The 25,514-nt window shown below is 53.4% G+C and overlaps 1 protein-coding gene across 15 annotated transcripts; it reads left to right on the forward strand.

The window, feature by feature from the left end:
• Positions 1–1,646: 1,646 nt before the first annotated feature.
• Positions 1,647–23,203, forward strand: LOC141073118 (uncharacterized). Of its 15 annotated transcripts, none has more exons than XM_073560458.1 (8): positions 11,252–11,391; positions 11,685–11,757; positions 14,377–14,449; positions 14,508–14,566; positions 14,965–15,258; positions 19,150–19,389; positions 20,346–20,362; positions 21,612–23,203. In XM_073560458.1, the coding sequence occupies exons 5-8, from the start codon at positions 14,967–14,969 to the stop codon at positions 21,693–21,695; spliced, it is 633 nt and encodes a 210-aa protein (XP_073416559.1). In that variant the 5' UTR covers positions 11,252–11,391; positions 11,685–11,757; positions 14,377–14,449; positions 14,508–14,566; positions 14,965–14,966; the 3' UTR covers positions 21,696–23,203. The 15 variants fall into 15 exon arrangements, with proteins under 15 accessions (XP_073416566.1, XP_073416567.1, XP_073416559.1 ...); XM_073560461.1 differs by lacking the exon at positions 14,508–14,566 and adding an exon at positions 14,489–14,507 and having other exon boundaries at positions 14,377–14,429; XM_073560462.1 differs by lacking the exon at positions 14,508–14,566 and adding an exon at positions 14,664–14,682 and having other exon boundaries at positions 14,377–14,429.
• The last annotated feature ends 2,311 nt before the right edge of the window (positions 23,204–25,514 follow it).

The raw sequence follows: 25,514 nt of genomic DNA on the forward strand, positions 1-25,514 counted from the left end.
CACAGTCTCTTGGTGGCATAAAGGCAGAAGAGGGAATATACGGAATATGTACAGACCTGACATCCCGGGTTCATGTCCTCAGCCGGTCACGGTACGGGCAGAAATATACTGGAAGTAAATAGCGGATAATATGCGGTGAGGCGGGGACCCTCGATGTTCTCAACACGCGGAGCAATAGGTTCTTCTGTACACAATTAGTGCGACCTAATGCTGGAGAAGCACGCCTTACACTGGACAGCGGGGACCCAGGGTTAGAAAGGGTGAGAAGTCTTCAGCCATCTTGGCTGTAGAAGTTAGGGGAAGATCCAGGGCATTAGGCCTGGCTGTAAGAGAAGGATGGACCTCCAGGCTTGGAGACCCCTCACACGAGGTCTGCTCTGGGTCACATCTTGTACCAGACTCCTCAGGGAACCTTCCAGAACCCTGTCTTGTCTCCACAGACACTGGAGGTCGCTCCTGCCATTGACCCTTGGTGACCGACCAATAGGACAACTCTCAATTCTTGTGTCAGACTTCACATTGTGAGAATAATATATAAATCCTACATTTCACCAGTATATAGTGTTGGAACACCGCAAATGACAAGTGGACTTAATAGAACACAAACACCTACCTGAGGAGCATATGAGATTAGTGAGTAATGGATTCATTTATACCATATAACAGTAAGAGGATAACTTAGGGGTGAGCTGAGGTGTACAAAACCTACTCTCGGTCCAGGGTAACTTAAAGGGACATACCCAGTCTGGACCGGGCCACTACATTGGCTTTCCATGTTTTAGGTTCCTTCTTTGAGTGGTTTGCACTCCTTTCACAGTACATCACGGTAATTTTATGGATAATTAATATGTATGAATTTTTAATTGTCTATATTTGCTGTCCCCTCTCTTCATCATTTGCACTTTATTGCACCCTGGGGCCCAGTGAGCAGAAGCACAAAAGGGTGGACAGCACTAGGCCCAGGCCCCACTCTGCTCACCGGGCCCCATACAGCAGTAAGAAAAGTAACAGCTGTTACTATACACCGATACAGTAACAGAACAGTTATATACGAGCAAAATACAAAGCGATTAACACTTTCTATGCATAAATCTATATAACGACAGTGTTGTGCCAGTACTATAGTAATCCCCTACTAGGAGCAGTTCTTGAAGTGTCTCTTACAGAAGAAACCTTTTCTTCTAACTATCTGGACCTCTATCAAGTTATTTATATATGTGCATTGTGAGGCAGTGACCCCTGTTACAGCTAGGGGGTGCTGTGTGTTCTCCCCAGGATACGCATGGAGGCGTATTGAGGCTATGAGGATGCATTGCGGTCACAGGCGTAGGTGGGATTGCAATGGTGAAGCAGTGACCAATGTCACAGGTAGGGGTCGCTGTGTAATCTCCCCAGGATATACTCAAAGGTGTATGAAGGCCATAGGTGTGCATGGCAGTCACAGGCGTAGCTGTGACTGCAATGCAGACTGATAATAAAACTGTTAGTCTTGGACATGTTAGTGTCCAAGGCAGAGGTAGGGAAAACCTGCTCTGGATGTTATGTATGAAGCAGATTGCAGTATGATAAGATTGCAGTCTGTTCCATTCCGGACCCAGGTTTTCCATGTGGCTGAAAGCCACAGGTTTCTGTGATAAAAGCTCGGCAGGAAAGGGTTAGTGAGTTCTGAGTAGGTCTGACTGAGCCTCAGGGCCAGAGTGAGGACAGGCAACCTGCAGTGTACACAGAGATGCAAGTCATCCACGGCGACAGGTCTCGGATGTGGACAGTCATGTGCCCGAAAGAAGACTGGGGTGTGTAGCGATTGCAAAACAGGTGGATATGGTGCCCGGCTGCGATCTGGAGGATATCCTGGACTGTGTGAGTAAAGAGACTGTGATACAGCGGTGCAAGACAACCACGGGAACAAGTCAGAGGAGCACTGGCGTGTGTAGTGTCTGTAAAATGAAGGATAGCATGTAACATATATTCTGCAAATGGTGAAATGGATTCTAGTTATATGCACTTGTCTTGGCTTCACACATAAAAGTCCAAGCCAACACATTAAAGAGACTTTTGGGTTTGAATTCTCTGGGTCACTGCCTGTGTACGGAGCTACCGCTGCCTTACAGCATATATATTCAGATGGAAGACTGTACCGGTACGTCCTGAAACTGAAGTAGAAGGGGCCTTGCTGAGCTCAGTCATGAGTAATAGAAACGCTGACTTAAAGCTGTTAGAGAATGCCGATCTCGCCAACGCAGGGCTTCACTATGGCCTTAGATATGAGGTCTCACATGGCCTAGACCAAGATGCTGAGTACTCTGTTGTCCTCACAAGGTTGGCTTATGTCAAGCCCAACAATGCGTACCAGAGTCACCAAGAACAGGTCCAGAGGTGCACTGCACTATCCAGACCTTTCACCCAATGATGCGCAGCTTCTCCCCTAATAACTGTCACCAACTGCTGCTGAGGACTCTGCTCCTCACACTGTGTAATGCTCTGTGCTCCTCTCCTGACATCCTCTGTGCTGCTGAGGACTCTGCTCCTCACACTGTGTAATGCTCACTGCTCCTCTCCTGACATCCTCTGTGCTGCTGGGGACTCTGCTCCTCACACTGTGTAATGCTCTGTGCTCCTCTCCTGACATCCTCTGTGCTGCTGAGGACTCTGCTCCTCACACTGTGTAATGCTCTGTGCTCCTCTCCTGACATCCTCTGTGCTGCTGAGGACTCTGCTCCTCACACTGTGTAATGCTCTGTGCTCCTCTCCTGACATCCTCTGTGCTGCTGAGGACTCTGCTCCTCACGCTGTGTAATGCTCTGTGCTCCTCTCCTGACATCCTCTGTGCTGCTGAGGACTCTGCTCCTCACACTGTGTAATGCTCACTGCTCCTCTCCTGACATCCTCTGTGCTGCTGAGGACTCTGCTCCTCACACTGTGTAATGCTCACTGCTCCTCTCCTGACATCCTCTGTGCTGCTGGGGACTCTGCTCCTCACACTGTGTAATGCTCTGTGCTCCTCTCCTGACATCCTCTGTGCTGCTGAGGACTCTGCTCCTCATGCTGTGTAATGCTCTGTGCTCCTCTCCTGACATCCTCTGTGCTGCTGGGGACTCTGCTCCTCATGCTGTGTAATGCTCTGTGCTCCTCTCCTGACATCCTCTGTGCTGCTGGGGACTCTGCTCCTCACACTGTGTAATGCTCTGTGCTCCTCTCCTGACATCCTCTGTGCTGCTGAGGACTCTGCTCCTCACACTGTGTAATGCTCACTGCTCCTCTCCTGACATCCTCTGTGCTGCTGGGGACTCTGCTCCTCACACTGTGTAATGCTCTGTGCTCCTCTCCTGACATCCTCTGTGCTGCTGAGGACTCTGCTCCTCACACTGTGTAATGCTCTGTGCTCCTCTCCTGACATCCTCTGTGCTGCTGAGGACTCTGCTCCTCACACTGTGTAATGCTCACTGCTCCTCTCCTGACATCCTCTGTGCTGCTGGGGACTCTGCTCCTCACACTGTGTAATGCTCTGTGCTCCTCTCCTGACATCCTCTGTGCTGCTGAGGACTCTGCTCCTCACACTGTGTAATGCTCTGTGCTCCTCTCCTGACATCCTCTGTGCTGCTGAGGACTCTGCTCCTCACACTGTGTAATGCTCTGTGCTCCTCTCCTGACATCCTCTGTGCTGCTGAGGACTCTGCTCCTCACACTGTGTAATGCTCTGTGCTCCTCTCCTGACATCCTCTGTGCTGCTGAGGACTCTGCTCCTCACGCTGTGTAATGCTCTGTGCTCCTCTCCTGACATCCTCTGTGCTGCTGAGGACTCTGCTCCTCACACTGTGTAATGCTCACTGCTCCTCTCCTGACATCCTCTGTGCTGCTGAGGACTCTGCTCCTCACACTGTGTAATGCTCACTGCTCCTCTCCTGACATCCTCTGTGCTGCTGAGGACTCTGCTCCTCACACTGTGTAATGCTCACTGCTCCTCTCCTGACATCCTCTGTGCTGCTGGGGACTCTGCTCCTCACACTGTGTAATGCTCTGTGCTCCTCTCCTGACATCCTCTGTGCTGCTGAGGACTCTGCTCCTCACACTGTGTAATGCTCTGTGCTCCTCTCCTGACATCCTCTGTGCTGCTGAGGACTCTGCTCCTCACGCTGTGTAATGCTCTGTGCTCCTCTCCTGACATCCTCTGTGCTGCTGAGGACTCTGCTCCTCACGCTGTGTAATGCTCTGTGCTCCTCTCCTGACATCCTCTGTGCTGCTGAGGACTCTGCTCCTCACGCTGTGTAATGCTCACTGCTCCTCTCCTGACATCCTCTGTGCTGCTGAGGACTCTGCTCCTCACACTGTGTAATGCTCTGTGCTCCTCTCCTGACATCCTCTGTGCTGCTGAGGACTCTGCTCCTCACGCTGTGTAATGCTCTGTGCTCCTCTCCTGACATCCTCTGTGCTGCTGAGGACTCTGCTCCTCACACTGTGTAATGCTCACTGCTCCTCTCCTGACATCCTCTGTGCTGCTGAGGACTCTGCTCCTCACACTGTGTAATGCTCTGTGCTCCTCTCCTGACATCCTCTGTGCTGCTGGGGACTCTGCTCCTCACGCTGTGTAATGCTCTGTGCTCCTCTCCTGACATCCTCTGTGCTGCTGAGGACTCTGCTCCTCACGCTGTGTAATGCTCTGTGCTCCTCTCCTGACATCCTCTGTGCTGCTGGGGACTCTGCTCCTCACGCTGTGTAATGCTCTGTGCTCCTCTCCTGACATCCTCTGTGCTGCTGGGGACTCTGCTCCTCACACTGTGTAATGCTCTGTGCTCCTCTCCTGACATCCTCTGTGCTGCTGAGGACTCTGCTCCTCACACTGTGTAATGCTCTGTGCTCCTCTCCTGACATCCTCTGTGCTGCTGAGGACTCTGCTCCTCACACTGTGTAATGCTCTGTGCTCCTCTCCTGACATCCTCTGTGCTGCTGAGGACTCTGCTCCTCACACTGTGTAATGCTCTGTGCTCCTCTCCTGACATCCTCTGTGCTGCTGGGGACTCTGCTCCTCACGCTGTGTAATGCTCTGTGCTCCTCTCCTGACATCCTCTGTGCTGCTGGGGACTCTGCTCCTCACACTGTGTAATGCTCTGTGCTCCTCTCCTGACATCCTCTGTGCTGCTGAGGACTCTGCTCCTCACACTGTGTAATGCTCTGTGCTCCTCTCCTGACATCCTCTGTGCTGCTGAGGACTCTGCTCCTCACACTGTGTAATGCTCTGTGCTCCTCTCCTGACATCCTCTGTGCTGCTGAGGACTCTGCTCCTCACACTGTGTAATGCTCTGTGCTCCTCTCCTGACATCCTCTGTGCTGCTGAGGACTCTGCTCCTCACACTGTGTAATGCTCACTGCTCCTCTCCTGACATCCTCTGTGCTGCTGAGGACTCTGCTCCTCACACTGTGTAATGCTCTGTGCTCCTCTCCTGACATCCTCTGTGCTGCTGGGGACTCTGCTCCTCACACTGTGTAATGCTCTGTGCTCCTCTCCTGACATCCTCTGTGCTGCTGTGTGTCTCTTGCAGGGTGTGAGACTTGTGCCCCTGTGATTGGCTGCAGCGATTCCGGGGCGGGGTGTCAGGAGCAGAGATCTCTGCAGACTCTGAGGATCAGATCCCTGGAGACCCCGAGGATCGCCCGCAGCCGCACCCAGGGGCCGGGAGAGGTGGGTGTGAACAGTGGTGTGTGGGGGGCTCAGGTCACCCAGGGGAGAAAATGAGAGAGGGGGAGGGGGGAGAAGAAAGTGAAACTAACTGTGCAGTCTCCTCATTCCGGGTTAACCCTGTAATATCTGGACCCCGCAGTCAGTGCACACTGGAGAAGGTGGAAACCTGTGTATATATACAGTGGGGTGGACTTGTGTGACCGGGGGCTGAGTGTTTGGGGGGGGGGCTTGTGTGACCGGGCCTTAATTAATTACTAATAAAATTAATGTGATACTTTTTGCATTTTCCAGGAGATTATCGATCCACTGCTGGCGCCTTTTCTGACATCCTCTGTGCTGCTGAGGTTCTGTGCCCCTCTATAAGGTCAGCGCCCCCTCTGCTGATATCCTCTGTGCTGCTGAGGTTCTGTGCCCCTCTATAAGGTCAGCGCCCCCTCTGCTGATATCCTCTGTGCTGCTGAGGTTCTGTGCCCCTCTATAAGGTCAGCGCCCCCTCTGCTGATATCCTCTGTGCTGCTGAGGTTCTGTGCCCCTCTATAAGGTCATCGCCCCCTCTGCTGATATCCTCTGTGCTGCTGAGGTTCTGTGCCCCTCTATAAGGTCAGCTCCCCCTCTGCTGATATCCTCTGTGCTGCTGAGGTTCTGTGCCCCTCTATAAGATCAGCGCCCCCTCTGCTGATATCCTCTGTGCTGCTGAGGTTCTGTGCCCCTCTATAAGGTCAGCGCCCCCTCTGCTGATATCCTCTGTGCTGCTGAGGTTCTGTGCCCCTCTATAAGGTCAGCGCCCCCTCTGCTGATATCCTCTGTGCTGCTGAGGTTCTGTGCCCCTCTATAAGGTCAGCGCCCCCTCTGCTGATATCCTCTGTGCTGCTGAGGTTCTGTGCCCCTCTATAAGGTCAGCTCCCCCTCTGCTGATATCCTCTGTGCTGCTGAGGTTCTGTGCCCCTCTATAAGGTCAGTGCCCCCTCTGCTGATATCCTCTGTGCTGCTGAGGTTCTGTGCCCCTCTATAAGGTCAGCGCCCCCTCTGCTGATATCCTCTGTGCTGCTGAGGTTCTGTGCCCCTCTATAAGGTCAGCTCCCCCTCTGCTGATATCCTCTGTGCTGCTGAGGTTCTGTGCCCCTCTATAAGATCAGTGCCCCCTCTGCTGATATCCTCTGTGCTGCTGAGGTTCTGTGCCCCTCTATAAGGTCAGCTCCCCCTCTGCTGATATCCTCTGTGCTGCTGAGGTTCTGTGCCCCTCTATAAGATCAGCGCCCCCTCTGCTGATATCCTCTGTGCTGCTGAGGTTCTGTGCCCCTCTATAAGGTCAGCGCCCCCTCTGCTGATATCCTCTGTGCTGCTGAGGTTCTGTGCCCCTCTATAAGGTCAGCGCCCCCTCTGCTGATATCCTCTGTGCTGCTGAGGTTCTGTGCCCCTCTATAAGGTCATCGCCCCCTCTGCTGATATCCTCTGTGCTGCTGAGGTTCTGTGCCCCTCTATAAGGTCAGCTCCCCCTCTGCTGATATCCTCTGTGCTGCTGAGGTTCTGTGCCCCTCTATAAGATCAGCGCCCCCTCTGCTGATATCCTCTGTGCTGCTGAGGTTCTGTGCCCCTCTATAAGGTCAGCGCCCCCTCTGCTGATATCCTCTGTGCTGCTGAGGTTCTGTGCCCCTCTATAAGGTCAGCGCCCCCTCTGCTGATATCCTCTGTGCTGCTGAGGTTCTGTGCCCCTCTATAAGGTCAGCGCCCCCTCTGCTGATATCCTCTGTGCTGCTGAGGTTCTGTGCCCCTCTATAAGGTCAGCGCCCCCTCTGCTGATATCCTCTGTGCTGCTGAGGTTCTGTGCCCCTCTATAAGGTCAGCGCCCCCTCTGCTGATATCCTCTGTGCTGCTGAGGTTCTGTGCCCCTCTATAAGGTCAGCTCCCCCTCTGCTGACATCCTCTGTGCTGCTGAGGTTCTGTGCCCCTCTATAAGGTCAGCGCCCCCTCTGCTGATATCCTCTGTGCTGCTGAGGTTCTGTGCCCCTCTATAAGGTCAGCGCCCCCTCTGCTGATATCCTCTGTGCTGCTGAGGTTCTGTGCCCCTCTATAAGGTCAGCTCCCCCTCTGCTGATATCCTCTGTGCTGCTGAGGTTCTGTGCCCCTCTATAAGATCAGCGCCCCCTCTGCTGACATCCTCTGTGCTGCTGAGGTTCTGTGCCCCCTCTGCTGATATCCTCTGTGCTGCTGAGGTTCTGTGCCCTCTATAAGGTCAGCGCCCCCTCTGCTGACATCCTCTGTGCTGCTGAGGTTCTGTGCCCCTCTATAAGGTCAGCGCCCCCTCTGCTGACATCCTCTGTGCTGCTGAGGTTCTGTGCCCCTCTATAAGGTCAGCGCCCCCTCTGCTGATATCCTCTGTGCTGCTGAGGTTCTGTGCCCCTCTATAAGGTCAGCGCCCCCTCTGCTGATATCCTCTGTGCTGCTGGGGACTCTGCTCCTCACACTGTGTAATGCTCTGTGCTCCTCTCCTGACATCCTCTGTGCTGCTGGGGACTCTGCTCCTCACACTGTGTAATGCTCTGTGCTCCTCTCCTGACATCCTCTGTGCTGCTGGGGACTCTGCTCCTCACACTGTGTAATGCTCTGTGCTCCTCTCCTGACATCCTCTGTGCTGCTGGGGACTCTGCTCCTCACACTGTGTAATGCTCTGTGCTCCTCTCCTGACATCCTCTGTGCTGCTGTGTGTCTCTTGCAGGGTGTGAGACTTGTGCCCCTGTGATTGGCTGCAGCGATTCCGGGGCGGGGTGTCAGGAGCAGAGATCTCTGCAGACTCTGAGGATCAGATCCCTGGAGACCCCGAGGATCGCCCGCAGCCGCACCCAGGGGTCGGGAGAGGTGGGTGTGAACAGTGGTGTGTGGGGGGCTCAGGTCACCCAGGGGAGAAAATGAGAGAGGGGGAGGGGGGAGAAGAAAGTGAAACTAACTGTGCAGTCTCCTCATTCCGGGTTAACCCTGTAATATCTGGACCCCGCAGTCAGTGCACACTGGAGAAGGTGGAAACCTGTGTATATATACAGTGGGGTGGACTTGTGTGACCGGGGGCTGAGTGTTTGGGGGGGGGGGCTTGTGTGACCGGGCCTTAATTAATTACTAATAAAATTAATGTGATACTTTTTTGCATTTTCCAGGAGATTATCGATCCACTGCTGGCGCCTTTTCTGACATCCTCTGTGCTGCTGAGGTTCTGTGCCCCTCTATAAGGTCAGCGCCCCCTCTGCTGATATCCTCTGTGCTGCTGAGGTTCTGTGCCCCTCTATAAGGTCAGCGCCCCCTCTGCTGATATCCTCTGTGCTGCTGAGGTTCTGTGCCCCTCTATAAGGTCAGCGCCCCCTCTGCTGATATCCTCTGTGCTGCTGAGGTTCTGTGCCCCTCTATAAGGTCATCGCCCCCTCTGCTGATATCCTCTGTGCTGCTGAGGTTCTGTGCCCCTCTATAAGGTCAGCTCCCCCTCTGCTGATATCCTCTGTGCTGCTGAGGTTCTGTGCCCCTCTATAAGATCAGCGCCCCCTCTGCTGATATCCTCTGTGCTGCTGAGGTTCTGTGCCCCTCTATAAGGTCAGCGCCCCCTCTGCTGATATCCTCTGTGCTGCTGAGGTTCTGTGCCCCTCTATAAGGTCAGCGCCCCCTCTGCTGATATCCTCTGTGCTGCTGAGGTTCTGTGCCCCTCTATAAGGTCAGCGCCCCCTCTGCTGATATCCTCTGTGCTGCTGAGGTTCTGTGCCCCTCTATAAGGTCAGCTCCCCCTCTGCTGATATCCTCTGTGCTGCTGAGGTTCTGTGCCCCTCTATAAGGTCAGTGCCCCCTCTGCTGATATCCTCTGTGCTGCTGAGGTTCTGTGCCCCTCTATAAGGTCAGCGCCCCCTCTGCTGATATCCTCTGTGCTGCTGAGGTTCTGTGCCCCTCTATAAGGTCAGCTCCCCCTCTGCTGATATCCTCTGTGCTGCTGAGGTTCTGTGCCCCTCTATAAGATCAGTGCCCCCTCTGCTGATATCCTCTGTGCTGCTGAGGTTCTGTGCCCCTCTATAAGGTCAGCTCCCCCTCTGCTGATATCCTCTGTGCTGCTGAGGTTCTGTGCCCCTCTATAAGATCAGCGCCCCCTCTGCTGATATCCTCTGTGCTGCTGAGGTTCTGTGCCCCTCTATAAGGTCAGCGCCCCCTCTGCTGATATCCTCTGTGCTGCTGAGGTTCTGTGCCCCTCTATAAGGTCAGCGCCCCCTCTGCTGATATCCTCTGTGCTGCTGAGGTTCTGTGCCCCTCTATAAGGTCATCGCCCCCTCTGCTGATATCCTCTGTGCTGCTGAGGTTCTGTGCCCCTCTATAAGGTCAGCTCCCCCTCTGCTGATATCCTCTGTGCTGCTGAGGTTCTGTGCCCCTCTATAAGATCAGCGCCCCCTCTGCTGATATCCTCTGTGCTGCTGAGGTTCTGTGCCCCTCTATAAGGTCAGCGCCCCCTCTGCTGATATCCTCTGTGCTGCTGAGGTTCTGTGCCCCTCTATAAGGTCAGCGCCCCCTCTGCTGATATCCTCTGTGCTGCTGAGGTTCTGTGCCCCTCTATAAGGTCAGCGCCCCCTCTGCTGATATCCTCTGTGCTGCTGAGGTTCTGTGCCCCTCTATAAGGTCAGCGCCCCCTCTGCTGATATCCTCTGTGCTGCTGAGGTTCTGTGCCCCTCTATAAGGTCAGCGCCCCCTCTGCTGATATCCTCTGTGCTGCTGAGGTTCTGTGCCCCTCTATAAGGTCAGCTCCCCCTCTGCTGACATCCTCTGTGCTGCTGAGGTTCTGTGCCCCTCTATAAGGTCAGCGCCCCCTCTGCTGATATCCTCTGTGCTGCTGAGGTTCTGTGCCCCTCTATAAGGTCAGCGCCCCCTCTGCTGATATCCTCTGTGCTGCTGAGGTTCTGTGCCCCTCTATAAGGTCAGCTCCCCCTCTGCTGATATCCTCTGTGCTGCTGAGGTTCTGTGCCCCTCTATAAGATCAGCGCCCCCTCTGCTGACATCCTCTGTGCTGCTGAGGTTCTGTGCCCCCTCTGCTGATATCCTCTGTGCTGCTGAGGTTCTGTGCCCTCTATAAGGTCAGCGCCCCCTCTGCTGACATCCTCTGTGCTGCTGAGGTTCTGTGCCCCTCTATAAGGTCAGCGCCCCCTCTGCTGACATCCTCTGTGCTGCTGAGGTTCTGTGCCCCTCTATAAGGTCAGCGCCCCCTCTGCTGATATCCTCTGTGCTGCTGAGGTTCTGTGCCCCTCTATAAGGTCAGCGCCCCCTCTGCTGATATCCTCTGTGCTGCTGGGGACTCTGCTCCTCACACTGTGTAATGCTCTGTGCTCCTCTCCTGACATCCTCTGTGCTGCTGGGGACTCTGCTCCTCACACTGTGTAATGCTCTGTGCTCCTCTCCTGACATCCTCTGTGCTGCTGGGGACTCTGCTCCTCACACTGTGTAATGCTCTGTGCTCCTCTCCTGACATCCTCTGTGCTGCTGGGGACTCTGCTCCTCACACTGTGTAATGCTCTGTGCTCCTCTCCTGACATCCTCTGTGCTGCTGTGTGTCTCTTGCAGGGTGTGAGACTTGTGCCCCTGTGATTGGCTGCAGCGATTCCGGGGCGGGGTGTCAGGAGCAGAGATCTCTGCAGACTCTGAGGATCAGATCCCTGGAGACCCCGAGGATCGCCCGCAGCCGCACCCAGGGGTCGGGAGAGGTGGGTGTGAACAGTGGTGTGTGGGGGGCTCAGGTCACCCAGGGGAGAAAATGAGAGAGGGGGAGGGGGGAGAAGAAAGTGAAACTAACTGTGCAGTCTCCTCATTCCGGGTTAACCCTGTAATATCTGGACCCCGCAGTCAGTGCACACTGGAGAAGGTGGAAACCTGTGTATATATACAGTGGGGTGGACTTGTGTGACCGGGGGCTGAGTGTTTGGGGGGGGGGGCTTGTGTGACCGGGCCTTAATTAATTACTAATAAAATTAATGTGATACTTTTTTGCATTTTCCAGGAGATTATCGATCCACTGCTGGCGCCTTTTCTGACATCCTCTGTGCTGCTGAGGTTCTGTGCCCCTCTATAAGGTCAGCGCCCCCTCTGCTGATATCCTCTGTGCTGCTGAGGTTCTGTGCCCCTCTATAAGGTTAGTGCCCCCTCTGCTGATATCCTCTGTGCTGCTGAGGTTCTGTGCCCTCTATAAGGTCAGCGCCCCCTCTGCTGACATCCTCTGTGCTGCTGAGGTTCTGTGCCCCTCTATAAGGTTAGTGCCCCCTCTGCTGATATCCTCTGTGCTGCTGAGGTTCTGTACCCCTCTATAAGGTCAGCTCCCCCTCTGCTGACATCCTCTGTGCTGCTGAGGTTCTGTGCCCCTCTATAAGATCAGTGCCCCCTCTGCTGACATCCTCTGTGCTGCTGAGGTTCTGTGCCCTCTATAAGGTCAGCGCCCCCTCTGCTGATATCCTCTGTGCTGCTGAGGTTCTGTGCCCTCTATAAGGTCAGCGCCCCCTCTGCTGACATTCTCTGTGCTGCTGAGGTTCTGTGCCCCTCTATAAGGTTAGTGCCCCCTCTGCTGATATCCTCTGTGCTGCTGAGGTTCTGTGCCCCTCTATAAGATCAGTGCCCCCTCTGCTGATATCCTCTGTGCTGCTGAGGTTCTGTGCCCCTCTATAAGATCAGTGCCCCCTCTGCTGATATCCTCTGTGCTGCTGAGGTTCTGTGCCCCTCTATAAGATCAGTGCCCCCTCTGCTGATATCCTCTGTGCTGCTGAGGTTCTGTGCCCCTCTATAAGGTCAGCGCCCCCTCTGCTGACATCCTCTGTGCTGCTGAGGTTCTGTGCCCCTCTATAAGGTCAGCGCCCCCTCTGCTGACCTCCTCTGTGCTGCTGAGGTTCTGTGCCCCTCTATAAGGTCAGCTCCCCCTCTGCTGACATCCTCTGTGCTGCTGAGGTTCTGTGCCCCCTCTGCTGATATCCTCTGTGCTGCTGAGGTTCTGTGCCCCTCTATAAGGTCAGCGCCCCCTCTGCTGACATCCTCTGTGCTGCTGAGGTTCTGTGCCCCTCTATAAGGTCAGCGCCCCCTCTGCTGATATCCTCTGTGCTGCTGAGGTTCTGTGCCCCTCTATAAGGTCAGCGCCCCCTCTGCTGACATCCTCTGTGCTGCTGAGGTTCTGTGCCCCTCTATAAGGTCAGCGCCCCCTCTGCTGACATCCTCTTTGCTGCTGAGGTTCTGTGCCCCTCTATAAGGTCAGCTCCCCCTCTGCTGACATCCTCTGTGCTGCTGAGGTTCTGTGCCCCTCTATAAGGTCAGCTCCCCCTCTGCTGACATCCTCTGTGCTGCTGAGGTTCTGTGCCCCCTCTGCTGATATCCTCTGTGCTGCTGAGGTTCTGTGCCCCTCTATAAGGTTAGTGCCCCCTCTGCTGATATCCTCTGTGCTGCTGAGGTTCTGTCCCCCTCTATAAGGTCAGCGCCCTCTTTGCTGCTGAGGTTCTGTGCCCCTCTATAAGGTCAGCGCCCCCTCTGCTGACATCCTCTGTGCTGCTGAGGTTCTGTGCCCCTCTATAAGGTCAGCTCCCCCTCTGCTGACATCCTCTGTGCTGCTGAGGTTCTGTGCCCCTCTATAAGGTCAGCGCCCCCTCTGCTGACATCCTCTGTGCTGCTGAGGTTCTGTGCCCCTCTATAAGGTCAGCGCCCCCTCTGCTGACATCCTCTGTGCTGCTGAGGTTCTGTGCCCTCTATAAGGTCAGCGCCCCCTCTGCTGACATCCTCTGTGCTGCTGAGGTTCTGTGCCCCTCTATAAGGTCAGCGCCCCCTCTGCTGACATCCTCTGTGCTGCTGAGGTTCTGTGCCCCTCTATAAGGTCAGCGCCCCCTCTGCTGACATCCTCTGTGCTGCTGAGGTTCTGTGCCCCTCTATAAGGTCAGCGCCCCCTCTGCTGATATCCTCTGTGCTGCTGAGGTTCTGTGCCCTCTATAAGGTCAGCGCCCCCTCTGCTGACATCCTCTGTGCTGCTGAGGTTCTGTGCCCTCTATAAGGTCAGCGCCCCCTCTGCTGACATCCTCTGTGCTGCTGAGGACTCTGCTCCTCACACTGTGTAATGCTCTGTGCTCCTCTGCTGACATCCTCTGTGCTGCTGAGGTCTCTGCTCCTCACGCTGTGTAATGCTCTGTGCTCCTCTCCTGACATCCTCTGTGCTGCTGGGGACTCTGCTCCTCACACTGTGTAATGCTCTGTGCTCCTCTCCTGACATCCTCTGTGCTGCTGTGTGTCTCTTGCAGGGTGTGAGACTTGTGCCCCTGTGATTGGCTGCAGCGATTCCGGGGCGGGGTGTCAGGAGCAGAGATCTCTGCAGACTCTGAGGATCAGATCCCTGGAGACCCCGAGGATCGCCCGCAGCCGCACCCAGGGGTCGGGAGAGGTGGGTGTGAACAGTGGTGTGTGGGGGGCTCAGGTCACCCAGGGGAGAAAATGAGAGAGGGGGAGGGGGGAGAAGAAAGTGAAACTAACTGTGCAGTCTCCTCATTACGGGTTAACCCTGTAATATCTGGACCCCGCAGTCAGTGCACACTGGAGAAGGTGGAAACCTGTGTATATATACAGTGGGGGGGACTTGTGTGACCGGGGGCTGAGTGTTTGGGGGGGGGGGCTTGTGTGACCGGGCCTAAATTACTAATAAAATTAATGTGATACTTTTTTGCATTTTCCAGGAGATTATCGATCCACTGCTGGCGCCTTTTCTGACATCCTCTGTGCTGCTGAGGTTCTGTGCCCCTCTATAAGGTCAGCGCCCCCTCTGCTGATATCCTCTGTGCTGCTGAGGTTCTGTGCCCTCTATAAGGTCAGCGCCCCCTCTGCTGACATCCTCTGTGCTGCTGAGGTTCTGTGCCCCTCTATAAGGTCAGCGCCCCCTCTGCTGATATCCTCTGTGCTGCTGAGGTTCTGTGCCCTCTATAAGGTCAGCGCCCCCTCTGCTGACATCCTCTGTGCTGCTGAGGTTCTGTGCCCTCTATAAGGTCAGCTCCCCCTCTGCTGACATCCTCTGTGCTGCTGAGGTTCTGTGCCCCTCTATAAGATCAGTGCCCCCTCTGCTGATATCCTCTGTGCTGCTGAGGTTCTGTGCCCCTCTATAAGGTTAGTGCCCCCTCTGCTGATATCCTCTGTGCTGCTGAGGTTCTGTGCCCTCTATAAGGTCAGCGCCCCTCTTCTGACATCCTCTGTGCTGCTGAGGTTCTGTGCCCTCTATAAGATCAGCGCCCCTCTTCTGACATCCTCTGTGCTGCTGTCTTGTCTTGCAGGGATGGTGCTGGTCAGTAAGTTTTTGGTCGGGGTCTTCTCCCGGGAGGACCGCAGCACTTACCAATGGCTGATTGACCTGCTGATGTCGGCAGAATTCTGCTCGTTGGTACGAGACGTCCGTCCAGTCGCCATCACCAATGCCGCGTGTGGCGGCTCCAGGAAACTCGCGGAGGAAATCGCCAAGTGCACGTTCGCAATCTTGTACCATTCGAAGAGAAGGGGGCGACTAAATATCACCGACGTGACCGACTCCCTGTACGACCAGGAGCTCCGAGACCTGTCCATGATCCTGGGTAATGTAGAAGCGGTACTGTGCAGATATAGAGGGAGAGGAGGAGGAGTGGTACTGTGCAGACACACGGGGGGAGCGGTACTGTGCAGATATAGAGGGAGGAGGAGGAGCAATACTGTGCAGATATAGAGGGAGGAGGAGGAGCGGTACTGTGCAGATATAGAGGGAGAGGAGGAGGAGCGGTACTGTGCAGATATAGAGGGAGGAGGAGGAGCGGTACTATGCAGATATAGAGGGAGGAGCGGTATTGTGCAGATATAGAGGGAGGAGGAGGAGCGGTACTGTGCAGATATAGAGGGAGAGGAGGAGGAGCGGTACTGTGCAGATATAGAGGGAGGAGGAGGAGTGTTACTGTGCAGATATAGAGGGAGAGGAGGAGGAGCAGTACTGTGCAGATATAGAGGGAGGAGGAGTGATACTGTGCAGATATAGAGGGAGGAGGAGTGATACTGTGCAGATATAGAGGGAGGAGGAGGAGCGGTACTGTGCAGATATAGAGGGAGGAGGAGGAGCGGTAATGTGCAGATATAGAGGGAGGAGGAGGAGCGATACTGTGCAGATATAGAGGGAGAGGAGGAGGAGCGGTACTGTGCAGATATAGAGGGAGAGGAGGAGGAGCGGTACTGTGCAGATATAGAGGGAGAGGAGGAGGAGCGGTAATGTGCAGATATAGAGGGAGGAGGAGGAGCGGTACTATGCAGATATAGAGGGAGGAGGAGGAGCGGTATTGTGCAGATATAGAGGGAGAGGAGGAGGAGCGGTACTGTGCAGATATAGAGGGAGGAGGAGGAGTGTTACTGTGCAGATATAGAGGGAGAGGAGGAGGAGCAGTACTGTGCAGATATAGAGGGAGGAGGAGCAGTACTGTGCAGATATAGAGGGAGGAGGAGTGATACTGTGCAGATATAGAGGGAGGAGGAGGAGCGGTACTGTGCAGATATAGAGGGAGGAGGAGGAGCGGTACTGTGCAGATATAGAGGGAGGAGGAGGAGTGATACTGTGCAGATATAGAGGGAGAGGAGGAGGAGCGGTACTGTGCAGATATAGAGGGAGAGGAGGAGGAGCGGTACTGTGCAGATATAGAGGGAGAGGAGGAGGAGCGGTAATGTGCAGATATAGAGGGAGGAGGAGGAGCGGTACTATGCATATATAGAGGGAGGAGGAGGAGCGGTATTGTGCAGATATAGAGGGAGAGGAGGAGGAGCGGTACTGTGCAGACACACGGGGGGAGCGGTACTGTGCAGATATAGAGGGAGGAGGAGGAGCAATACTGTGCAGATATGGAGGGAGGAGGAGGAGTGATACTGTGCAGATATAGAGGGAGGAGGAGCGGTACTGTGCAGATATAGAGGGAGAGGAGGAGGAGCGGTACTGTGCAGATAGAGGGAGGAGGAGGAGTGATACTGTGCAGATATAGAGGGATAGGAGGAGGAGCGGTACTGTGCAGACACACGGGGGGAGTGGTACTGTGCAGATATAGAGGGAGGAGGAGGAGGAGGAGCGGTACTGTGCAGATATAGAGGGAGAGGAGGAGGAGCGGTACTGTGCAGATAGAGGGAGGAGGAGGAGTGATACTGTGCAGATATAGAGGGAGAGGAGGAGGAGCGGTACTGTGCAGACACACGGGGGGAGTGGTACTGTGCAGATATAGAGGGAGGAGGAGTGATACTGTGCAGATATAGAGGGAGAGGAGGAGGAGCGGTACTGTGCAGATATAGAGGGAGAGGAGGAGGAGCGGTACTGTGCAGATATAGAGGGAGGAGGAGTGATACTGTGCAGATATAGAGGGAGAGGAGGAGGAGCGGTACTGTGCAGACACACGGGAGTGGTACTGTGCAGATATAGAGGGAGGAGGAGTGATACTGTGCAGATATAGAGGGAGAGGAGGAGGAGCAGTACTATGCAGACACACGGGGGGAGTGGTACTGTGCAGATATAGAGGGAGAGGAGGAGGAGCAATACTGTGCAGATATAGAGGGAGAGGAGGAGGAGCAGTACTGTGCAGATATAGAGGAGGAGGAGCAGTACTGTGCAGATATAGAGGGAGAGGAGGAGGAGCGGTACTGTGCAGATATAGAGGGAGAGGAGGAGGAGCGGTACTGTGCAGATATAGAGGGAGAGGAGGAGGAGCGGTACTGTGCAGATATAGAGGGAGAGGAGGAGGAGCGGTACTGTGCAGATATAGAGGGAGAGGAGGAGGAGCGGTACTGTGCAGATATAGAGGGAGAGGAGGAGCGGTACTGTGCAGACACACGGGGGGAGTGGTACTGTGCAGATATAGAGGGAGGGGGAGTGGTACTGTGCAGATATAGAGGGAGGAGGAGTGATACTGTGCAGATATAGAGGGAGAGGAGGAGGAGCAGTACTGTGCAGATATAGAGGGAGAGGAGGAGGAGCGGTACTGTGCAGACACACGGGGGGAGTGGTACTGTGCAGATATAGAGGGAGGAGGAGTGATACTGTGCAGATATAGAGGGAGAGGAGGAGGAGGAGCAGTACTGTGCAGATATAGAGGGAGAGGAGGAGGAGCGGTACTGTGCAGATATAGAGGGAGGAGGAGTGATACTGTGCAGATATAGAGGGAGAGGAGGAGGAGCGGTACTGTGCAGACACACGGGAGTGGTACTGTGCAGATATAGAGGGAGGAGGAGTGATACTGTGCAGATATAGAGGGAGAGGAGGAGGAGCAGTACTATGCAGACACACGGGGGGAGTGGTACTGTGCAGATATAGAGGGAGGAGGAGTGATACTGTGCAGATATAGAGGGAGGGGAGGAGGAGTGATACTGTGCAGATATAGAGGGAGAGGAGGAGGAGCAATACTGTGCAGATATAGAGGGAGAGGAGGAGGAGCAGTACTGTGCAGATATAGAGGGAGAGGAGGAGGAGCGGTACTGTGCAGATATAGAGGGAGAGGAGGAGGAGCGGTACTGTGCAGATATAGAGGGAGAGGAGGAGGAGCGGTACTGTGCAGATATAGAGGGAGAGGAGGAGGAGCGGTACTGTGCAGATATAGAGGGAGGAGGAGGAGCGGTACTGTGCAGACACACGGGGGGAGTGGTACTGTGCAGATATAGAGGGAGGGGGAGTGGTACTGTGCAGATATAGAGGGAGGAGGAGTGATACTGTGCAGATATAGAGGGAGAGGAGGAGGAGCAGTACTGTGCAGATATAGAGGGAGAGGAGGAGGAGCGGTACTGTGCAGACACACGGGGGGAGTGGTACTGTGCAGATATAGAGGGAGGAGGAGTGATACTGTGCAGATATAGAGGTAGAGGAGGAGGAGCAGTACTGTGCAGATATAGAGGGAGAGGAGGAGGAGCAGTACTGTGCAGATATAGAGGGAGAGGAGGAGGAGCGGTACTGTGCAGATATAGAGGGAGAGGAGGAGGAGCGATACTGTGCAGATATAGAGGGAGAGGAGGTGGAGCGGTACTGTGCAGATATAGAGGGAGAGGAGGAGGAGCAGTACTGTGCAGATATAGAGGGAGAGGAGGTGGAGCGGTACTGTGCAGATATAGAGGCAGAGGAGGAGGAGCGGTACTGTGCAGATATAGAGGGAGAGGAGGAGGAGCGGTACTGTGCAGACACACGGTGGGAGTGGTACTGTGCAGATATAGAGGGAGAGGAGGAGGAGCGGTACTGTGCAGATATAGAGGGAGAGGAGGAGGAGCGGTACTGTGCAGATATAGAGGGAGAGGAGGAGGAGCGGTACTGTGCAGATATAGAGGGATAGGAGGAGGAGCGGTACTGTGCAGATATAGAGGGAGAGGAGGAGGAGCGGTACTGTGCAGATATAGAGGGAGAGGAGGAGCGGTGCTGCATAGACACACGGGGCAGGAGGAGGAGCGGTGCTGCACAGCGCAGTCATATAATGTCAGTGTCTTTTCAGGACGGGACAAGGTTCTGGTGCTGGTTGATGACTTGGATGATGATGATGGCGCTCACCACAGGATTACGGCGGAGCAGCCATTAATCTCGGAGCTCGCCGGACTGATGGTCGTGTTCTGTCAGAGCGATAAGCCGCTGCGCAGCACAGCAGAATCCTATCAGAGGGACGCGGCTCCCAGGGTCCAGAACAACATCGCACAAATGAAACGCCAGATGAGCTCAGGATCAGCGATCAGCAGAGGTGGGTGAGATCCAGAGCTCCTGTCCTGCTGCCTCCTCCAGAGCTGCACTCACACTTCAGCTGCAGTATTACATGTGTTAATTTAACATCCGCCATCCCTGCAATCATGTTATATAATAGGGGCGCAGAGCAGCCTCCCCCCAAGGCAAAGGCTCAGCAGGCTGCCCAGCCCTTTATATAAAGACCCTGACTGAGGCAGAGAGCCTGGAACCCCTGACAACCAAGACCTGGAACCCCCGACAACCAGGACCTGGAATCTCCTGACACCTGACACCTAGGAACTGCAACGCCCTGGACCCCAGTGTAAGAGGGTGACTGGGACAGTCACGCCCCTGTGGTGAAAGACAACACTTACGGAATGTTCGGACATGACTATATTGTATTGGGACCCCCGACATCTGACAGCCAGGACCTGGGACCCCCGACATCTGACAGCCAGGACCTGGGACCCCCGACATCTGACAGCCAGGACCTGGGACCCCTGGTGCACAGCCCAGCATAGAGGAAAGAAACACTGGTTAGTAGGATGTCAGGGCACGGATGAGTCGCAACAGGCCTCGCTACACCAGGAACCCCTGACACAACCTGGTACCCCGGACACCTGACAGCCAGGACTTGGGACCCCTGACCCTTGGGACCACCTGACACGAGACCTGCAACCCCACCGATTCACAAATATAATCCAAGACCCCCATTACTTGACATCCAGGACCGGGGGCCCACCCAACACACATGACCTGCCCCCCCGCCGACACCTGACAGCCAGGACCTGGGACGCCCGACACCTGACAGCCAGGACCTGGGACGCCCGACACCTGACAGGCAGGACCTGGGACGCCACACATTGACACTCACGACCTGAAACCCTCCGACACCTGCAACAGTGCAGCGCCCCCTCCCCATATAGAGAGTGTGATACAGAGAACACAAAGTCACAATCTGCTCTTATGTTACAGGTGAAAGAATCAGCTGGGTGAGTACAAGGACGGGACAGCTGCAGAGCATTACCCCTACTGACCTCTCTGCAGAGCATCGCTCCTCCACCTCCTGACAGATACATAGTGATATATCCTGCAGATTATTACACCACTGACCTCTGCAGAGCATCGCTCCTCCCCCTCCTGACAGATACATAGTGATATATCCTGCAGATTATTACACCACTGACCTCTGCAGAGCATCGCTCCTCCACCTCCTGATAGATACATAGTGATATATCCTGCAGATTATTACACCACTGACCTCTCTGCAGAGCATCGCACCTCCTGGCAGATACACAGTGATATATCCTGCAGATTATTACACCACTGTCCTCTCTGCAGAGCATCACTCCTCCACCTCCTGACAGATACATAGTGATATATCCTGCAGATTATTACACCACTGACCTCTCTGCAGAGCATCGCTCCTCCACCTCCTGACAGATACATAGTGATATATCCTGCAGATTATTACACTACTGACCTCTCTGCAGAGCATCACTCCTCCACCTCCTGACAGATACATAGTGATATATCCTGCAGATTATTACACTACTGACCTCTCTGCAGAGCATCGCTCCTCCACCTCCTGACAGATACATAGTGATATATCCTGCAGATTATTACACCACTGACCTCTCTGCAGAGCATCGCTCCTCCACCTCCTGACAGATACATAGTGATATATCCTGCAGATTATTACACTACTGTCCTCTCCGCAGAGCATCGCTCCTCCACCTCCTGGCAGATACACAGTGATATATCCTGCAGATTATTACACCACTGACCTCTCTGCAGAGCATCGCACCTCCTGGCAGATACACAGTGATATATCCTGCAGATTATTACACTACTGTCCTCTCTGCAGAGCATCGCTCCTCCACCTCCTGGCAGATACACAGTGATATATCCTGCAGATTATTACACCACTGACCTCTCTGCAGAGCATCGCACCTCCTGGCAGATACACAGTGATATATCCTGCAGATTATTACACTACTGTCCTCTCTGCAGAGCATCGCTCCTCCACCTCCTGACAGATACATAGTGATATATCCTGCAGATTATTACACCTCTGACCTCTCTGCAGAGAATCGCTCCTCACCTCCTCACAGATACACAATGATATATCCTGCAGACTATTACACCACTGACCTCTCTGCAGAGCATCGCTCCTCCACCTCCTGACAGATACACAATGATATATCCTGCAGATTATTACACCTGTCTCTTCCCTTACAGGTCCGTTGCTCGCTGATTGTCGGGGTTTCTCTTGTGATCATCATTGTCATCGTAATTCTCTGTGTGGAGTTGGTTCATCATTAGTCATCTGCACCAGGACCCCGGAACATGATTATCCCCATCTCTTCTGCAGAATATCGCACCCTCTCAGCTCTGTGCTTTGCCCTGCGCCTCATATAGCAATGAGTATAACACTGCCCGCCTCCAGTCACATCCAGAGCTGCAGCCAAAGTTCTGCCCATAATGAATCCTTCTCAATCGATGGATCATCTCTGTGCTGGAAGGGTTAAAGACTCACCTGATGAATGGGAGGAACTTAATTTATGGAGCGCTGCAGCAGCTGTGACCTGGCTAGAAGCCGCGAGGACCACAGGCTTCTCTCTGCGTTAATGGCGTCGGTTGCCCTGAGTGTCTCCCAGAGACCCCAAAACTGGGCGATTTTATAGATACTGTGAGTGCCCCCCTCCATGTATGAGAAGCCCCCCACATTGTGAGTGATCCCCTCCATGGACGAGAAGCCCCCCACATTGTGAGTGATACCCTCTATGGATGAGAAGCCCCCCACATTGTGAGTGATCCCCTCCATGGATGAGAAGCCCCCCACATTGTGAGTGATCCCCTCTATGGATGAGAAGCCCCTGCACGTGAGTGGTCTCGGGAGGCTTTACTGCCGGCAGACACAGGGTGATGGCAGCGGTAAATTCTCTTCCCTGGGCAGTTGTCTTCCGGACGTCCCAAACAGTCTGAAGGGGCATAATTAGAGAACATAACGATTCCCCCGTCCTCTGCCATCCAATCCCTGCACTTCTTGCCCACTGCCAGTCTGCCCTTGATGCTTGGAAATCTTTGCTTCCTTTCTTGACACTAGGATCCTCCCCAAGCCTTCACCTCACTGTGTGCAGATAGTCACCTGCCTGCTGCCATTCCTGAGCAAGCTCTGCACTGCTGTGAATAAATCCCGTAGCTTAGTCTCCTTTAGGACACGTCCTGGAATTTGCTGCGGTTTTTTTTTTTTTGGCGCCCTGAAGCTTTCTTCACAGGAACTGAACTGTTATTTGTGAAGCTCTTGATGATCTAATAAATTGTTGATTTAGGGGCAATATTACAAGCAGCAAGGTCCTCTCCTGTAAAGCTCTTTTTGATCAATGATGACTGAACGTGTATCCTTGGAAGTAATTATGGTTAACAGAAGAAGACGAGCAGCAGTTTCCTAAGCAATTCAATCAGTATGACTGATATCAGCTGCCTTGTCCTTGTTAACACTTTCTCCTGAGCTAATGAGAAGATCACTGGATTGAGGTAATCGCGTCATTTTTTGACAATATAAATTGGGGTTTTGTCAATTTTCAGGGCAAGAAATTATTGCAATTCATCTGGTCACCCTTCAGAAGAATCTAGAGTTAAATCAACTTTGCGCTGTAAAAAATGAAGCAGCGAAATAAAGTAGAGATGATGGAAGAATGAAGAGTAACTCTTTGTATTGTGATTGTAATGAGGGTAATTGTGTTGTGTGATTGTGCGAGCGCCGTATCTCACTGTGTAACATTGATAGAGAGCGGCTCCATGGAATAAAGGACGCCTCTCACGTTTCACCCCCTCCATGTGTCGTCTGTTCTGGATATTGGTGGATGACGGAGACCCGGGCAGTTCGGACCCCACACAGGCTCGGCTGCTGTAACTTTGGATTATTATGTAAATTGCCAGATCTCTAATAGCAATATGGAATCAATTAAAAATGTGTAAAAAAGAAAAACGTATAAATCATCTCAGTGACCCTCGTCCTAAAGAGAAACCGCAGAGTGCTCACAACGCCCAGGGTGCGACGGGTGGACACGGGGGGCTTTAGTTATTATGCAGATGTGAATTCTCCTATTTGCTGTTGCGTACAAGCCGCCTAAATGTATGTAGGGTTCGCCTGTATCCATGAAGGGTATACAGTATAGGAGCGCTGGGGGAAACTCTGGAGATTGCTGAGAATTACATGCTGAATCATCTCTGGAGATTGCTGGGTGTAATGTACTGTAAGGCATCATTTTGTTGGAACCTTCCAGAATTATCCAGGCTATGAGACAGCTGCTTGCCATACAGCTGCAGCCCCTCTCCTTTTGTTTCTCCCACTTACAGCTCTCTGCCTGCATTTGGGTAACAGGACACCGTCCATTTCCTGTTGAGAAAGGAATGTTAATTAGTTAAGGGAAAGGAATCCTTTGTCCTGGCCAAGAAGCTGGATACAGGTATAGGAAATATTAAAAGAAGCCTAGCATGCACTTCGCTCGTGCCAGAGGTATAATAATTACATTTCTGTTATCTGAGTGGACCCGGCTTCGCTACGGTGGCTCTTGCGAAGTTTTCGGACTTCCAGAAACTGAGATATGGATTGCTCCCAAATGGAGTGTCTTAAGTATGGCTTGCTTGGTGTTGTTTTATTGGGTTCGATAAACTACGGTGAGTTTATACGAGCTTTTCTCGTCTAGGTATAGTTAGTATAAGTTTTTTATAGTTAAATTGCAACCTAGAGAGTAGGGGGGCAGACCCTCTCCAGACCGCCCCTTTCATGAGATCACAAATCCAAATTCAGTTGTAGCTGGAGATTTGATGCTGACAAGACGTGCAGATGTCTGGTTGCTGCCCATCCCCCAGCCACATGGTCTGCCTAATATCAACTAAGCACATGTAAGTGTTACTCTTTGTTTTAATCCTTGTTATTTTTTTTATATATTTGCATTGTACATATTTAATGTCTCAACCATATAACAACTTTTTATTTATGTAATCACTGCCCACATTTTGGGAACAAATGATAAAAATGATCAGTCTGCCTTCATGCTCTAAGAAACGAACTATGCGCCTTTTTTAGATAATTACGCTGCTGTTTGGGTTGGCTTTGAACCCCTCCATTAAGTCTATAACTTAAGTGGAGAAACCAGGAGCTGGTGGCAGCGTGGTGTGTGCGGTTGGTTAGGCTGGTTGGCAGTCCGGAAGGTTCTTATATTGCTGAATGAGGGGCTGCGGCCACAGCATTGATAATTCCCTTACTGCAGTAGTCTAATTGCCCGTGCACAACAAGCAGCCCGTCCGGCGACTAACTATCCTAGGTGCAGTTCCCTGACTGACCTGAGGGTAAGGGGGCGCCGGAGAGCTGCGAGTTCCAAAGTGGAACTGAGAAAGTGGGATATCCATAAATCCCCGCAGTTCTTGGAAGATTGATAGCAGTGGTGGGGCATCCAAAATAACCCCCCTGCGGCAAATTGTTAGAGCAAGATTAGCTTGCTGGATATCTTTGTCACATGGTGTCAGTGGTGGGATAACTAAGATAAGCCCCCACTGTGCCTGTGATAGCCGTGTGCTGGCAGTGTGTCACGTCCCTCCCCTCAATACAGAGCCATAGTCTGTAGCCCGTCACATCTCCAGCCTCGGTGCCCCCCCACACATCGGCCGGGCCCCTCATGCAGGAGCAGAGATGGGGGACATTGGGGTGCCGCGTCTCCGATGCACAGAGCTGGTGACGGTGAATATCGCCGTCCATCGCCGCACAAGGGATATCTGTGGTTACAAAGACATTGTCTCCCATACAGCGCCCCCCTGAGCACAGGTTGTGTCTGGTATTACAGCTCAGCTCTACAGAATACTGGAGAGCTGCAATACCCGACCCCACCACTGCCCAGGGGGGCGCTGTATATACAATAAACGTGCGGAGGAAGTGACGATAAATCAGGCCGGAGCCCCCCGTGTGTATCTAATCCCATCATGTGATACTGTCTGCTGAGATACACAGCTGCAGCGAAGTGACCGTTCGTAGTCCCATCTTGTCACTGTCCTCCATCTGTTTATTAAGAAACAAAAGTGATAACGAGCAGCGGTGACTAATGATGTCCTGGGAGGGGCGCCAGGGTCTGCTCTGCG

The sequence above is a fragment of the Dendrobates tinctorius genome, unplaced genomic scaffold (genome assembly GCF_039654945.1).
Source record: "Dendrobates tinctorius isolate UK_male_01 unplaced genomic scaffold, ASM3965494v1 ptg000297l, whole genome shotgun sequence".
NCBI classification, from domain to species: domain Eukaryota; kingdom Metazoa; phylum Chordata; class Amphibia; order Anura; family Dendrobatidae; genus Dendrobates; species Dendrobates tinctorius.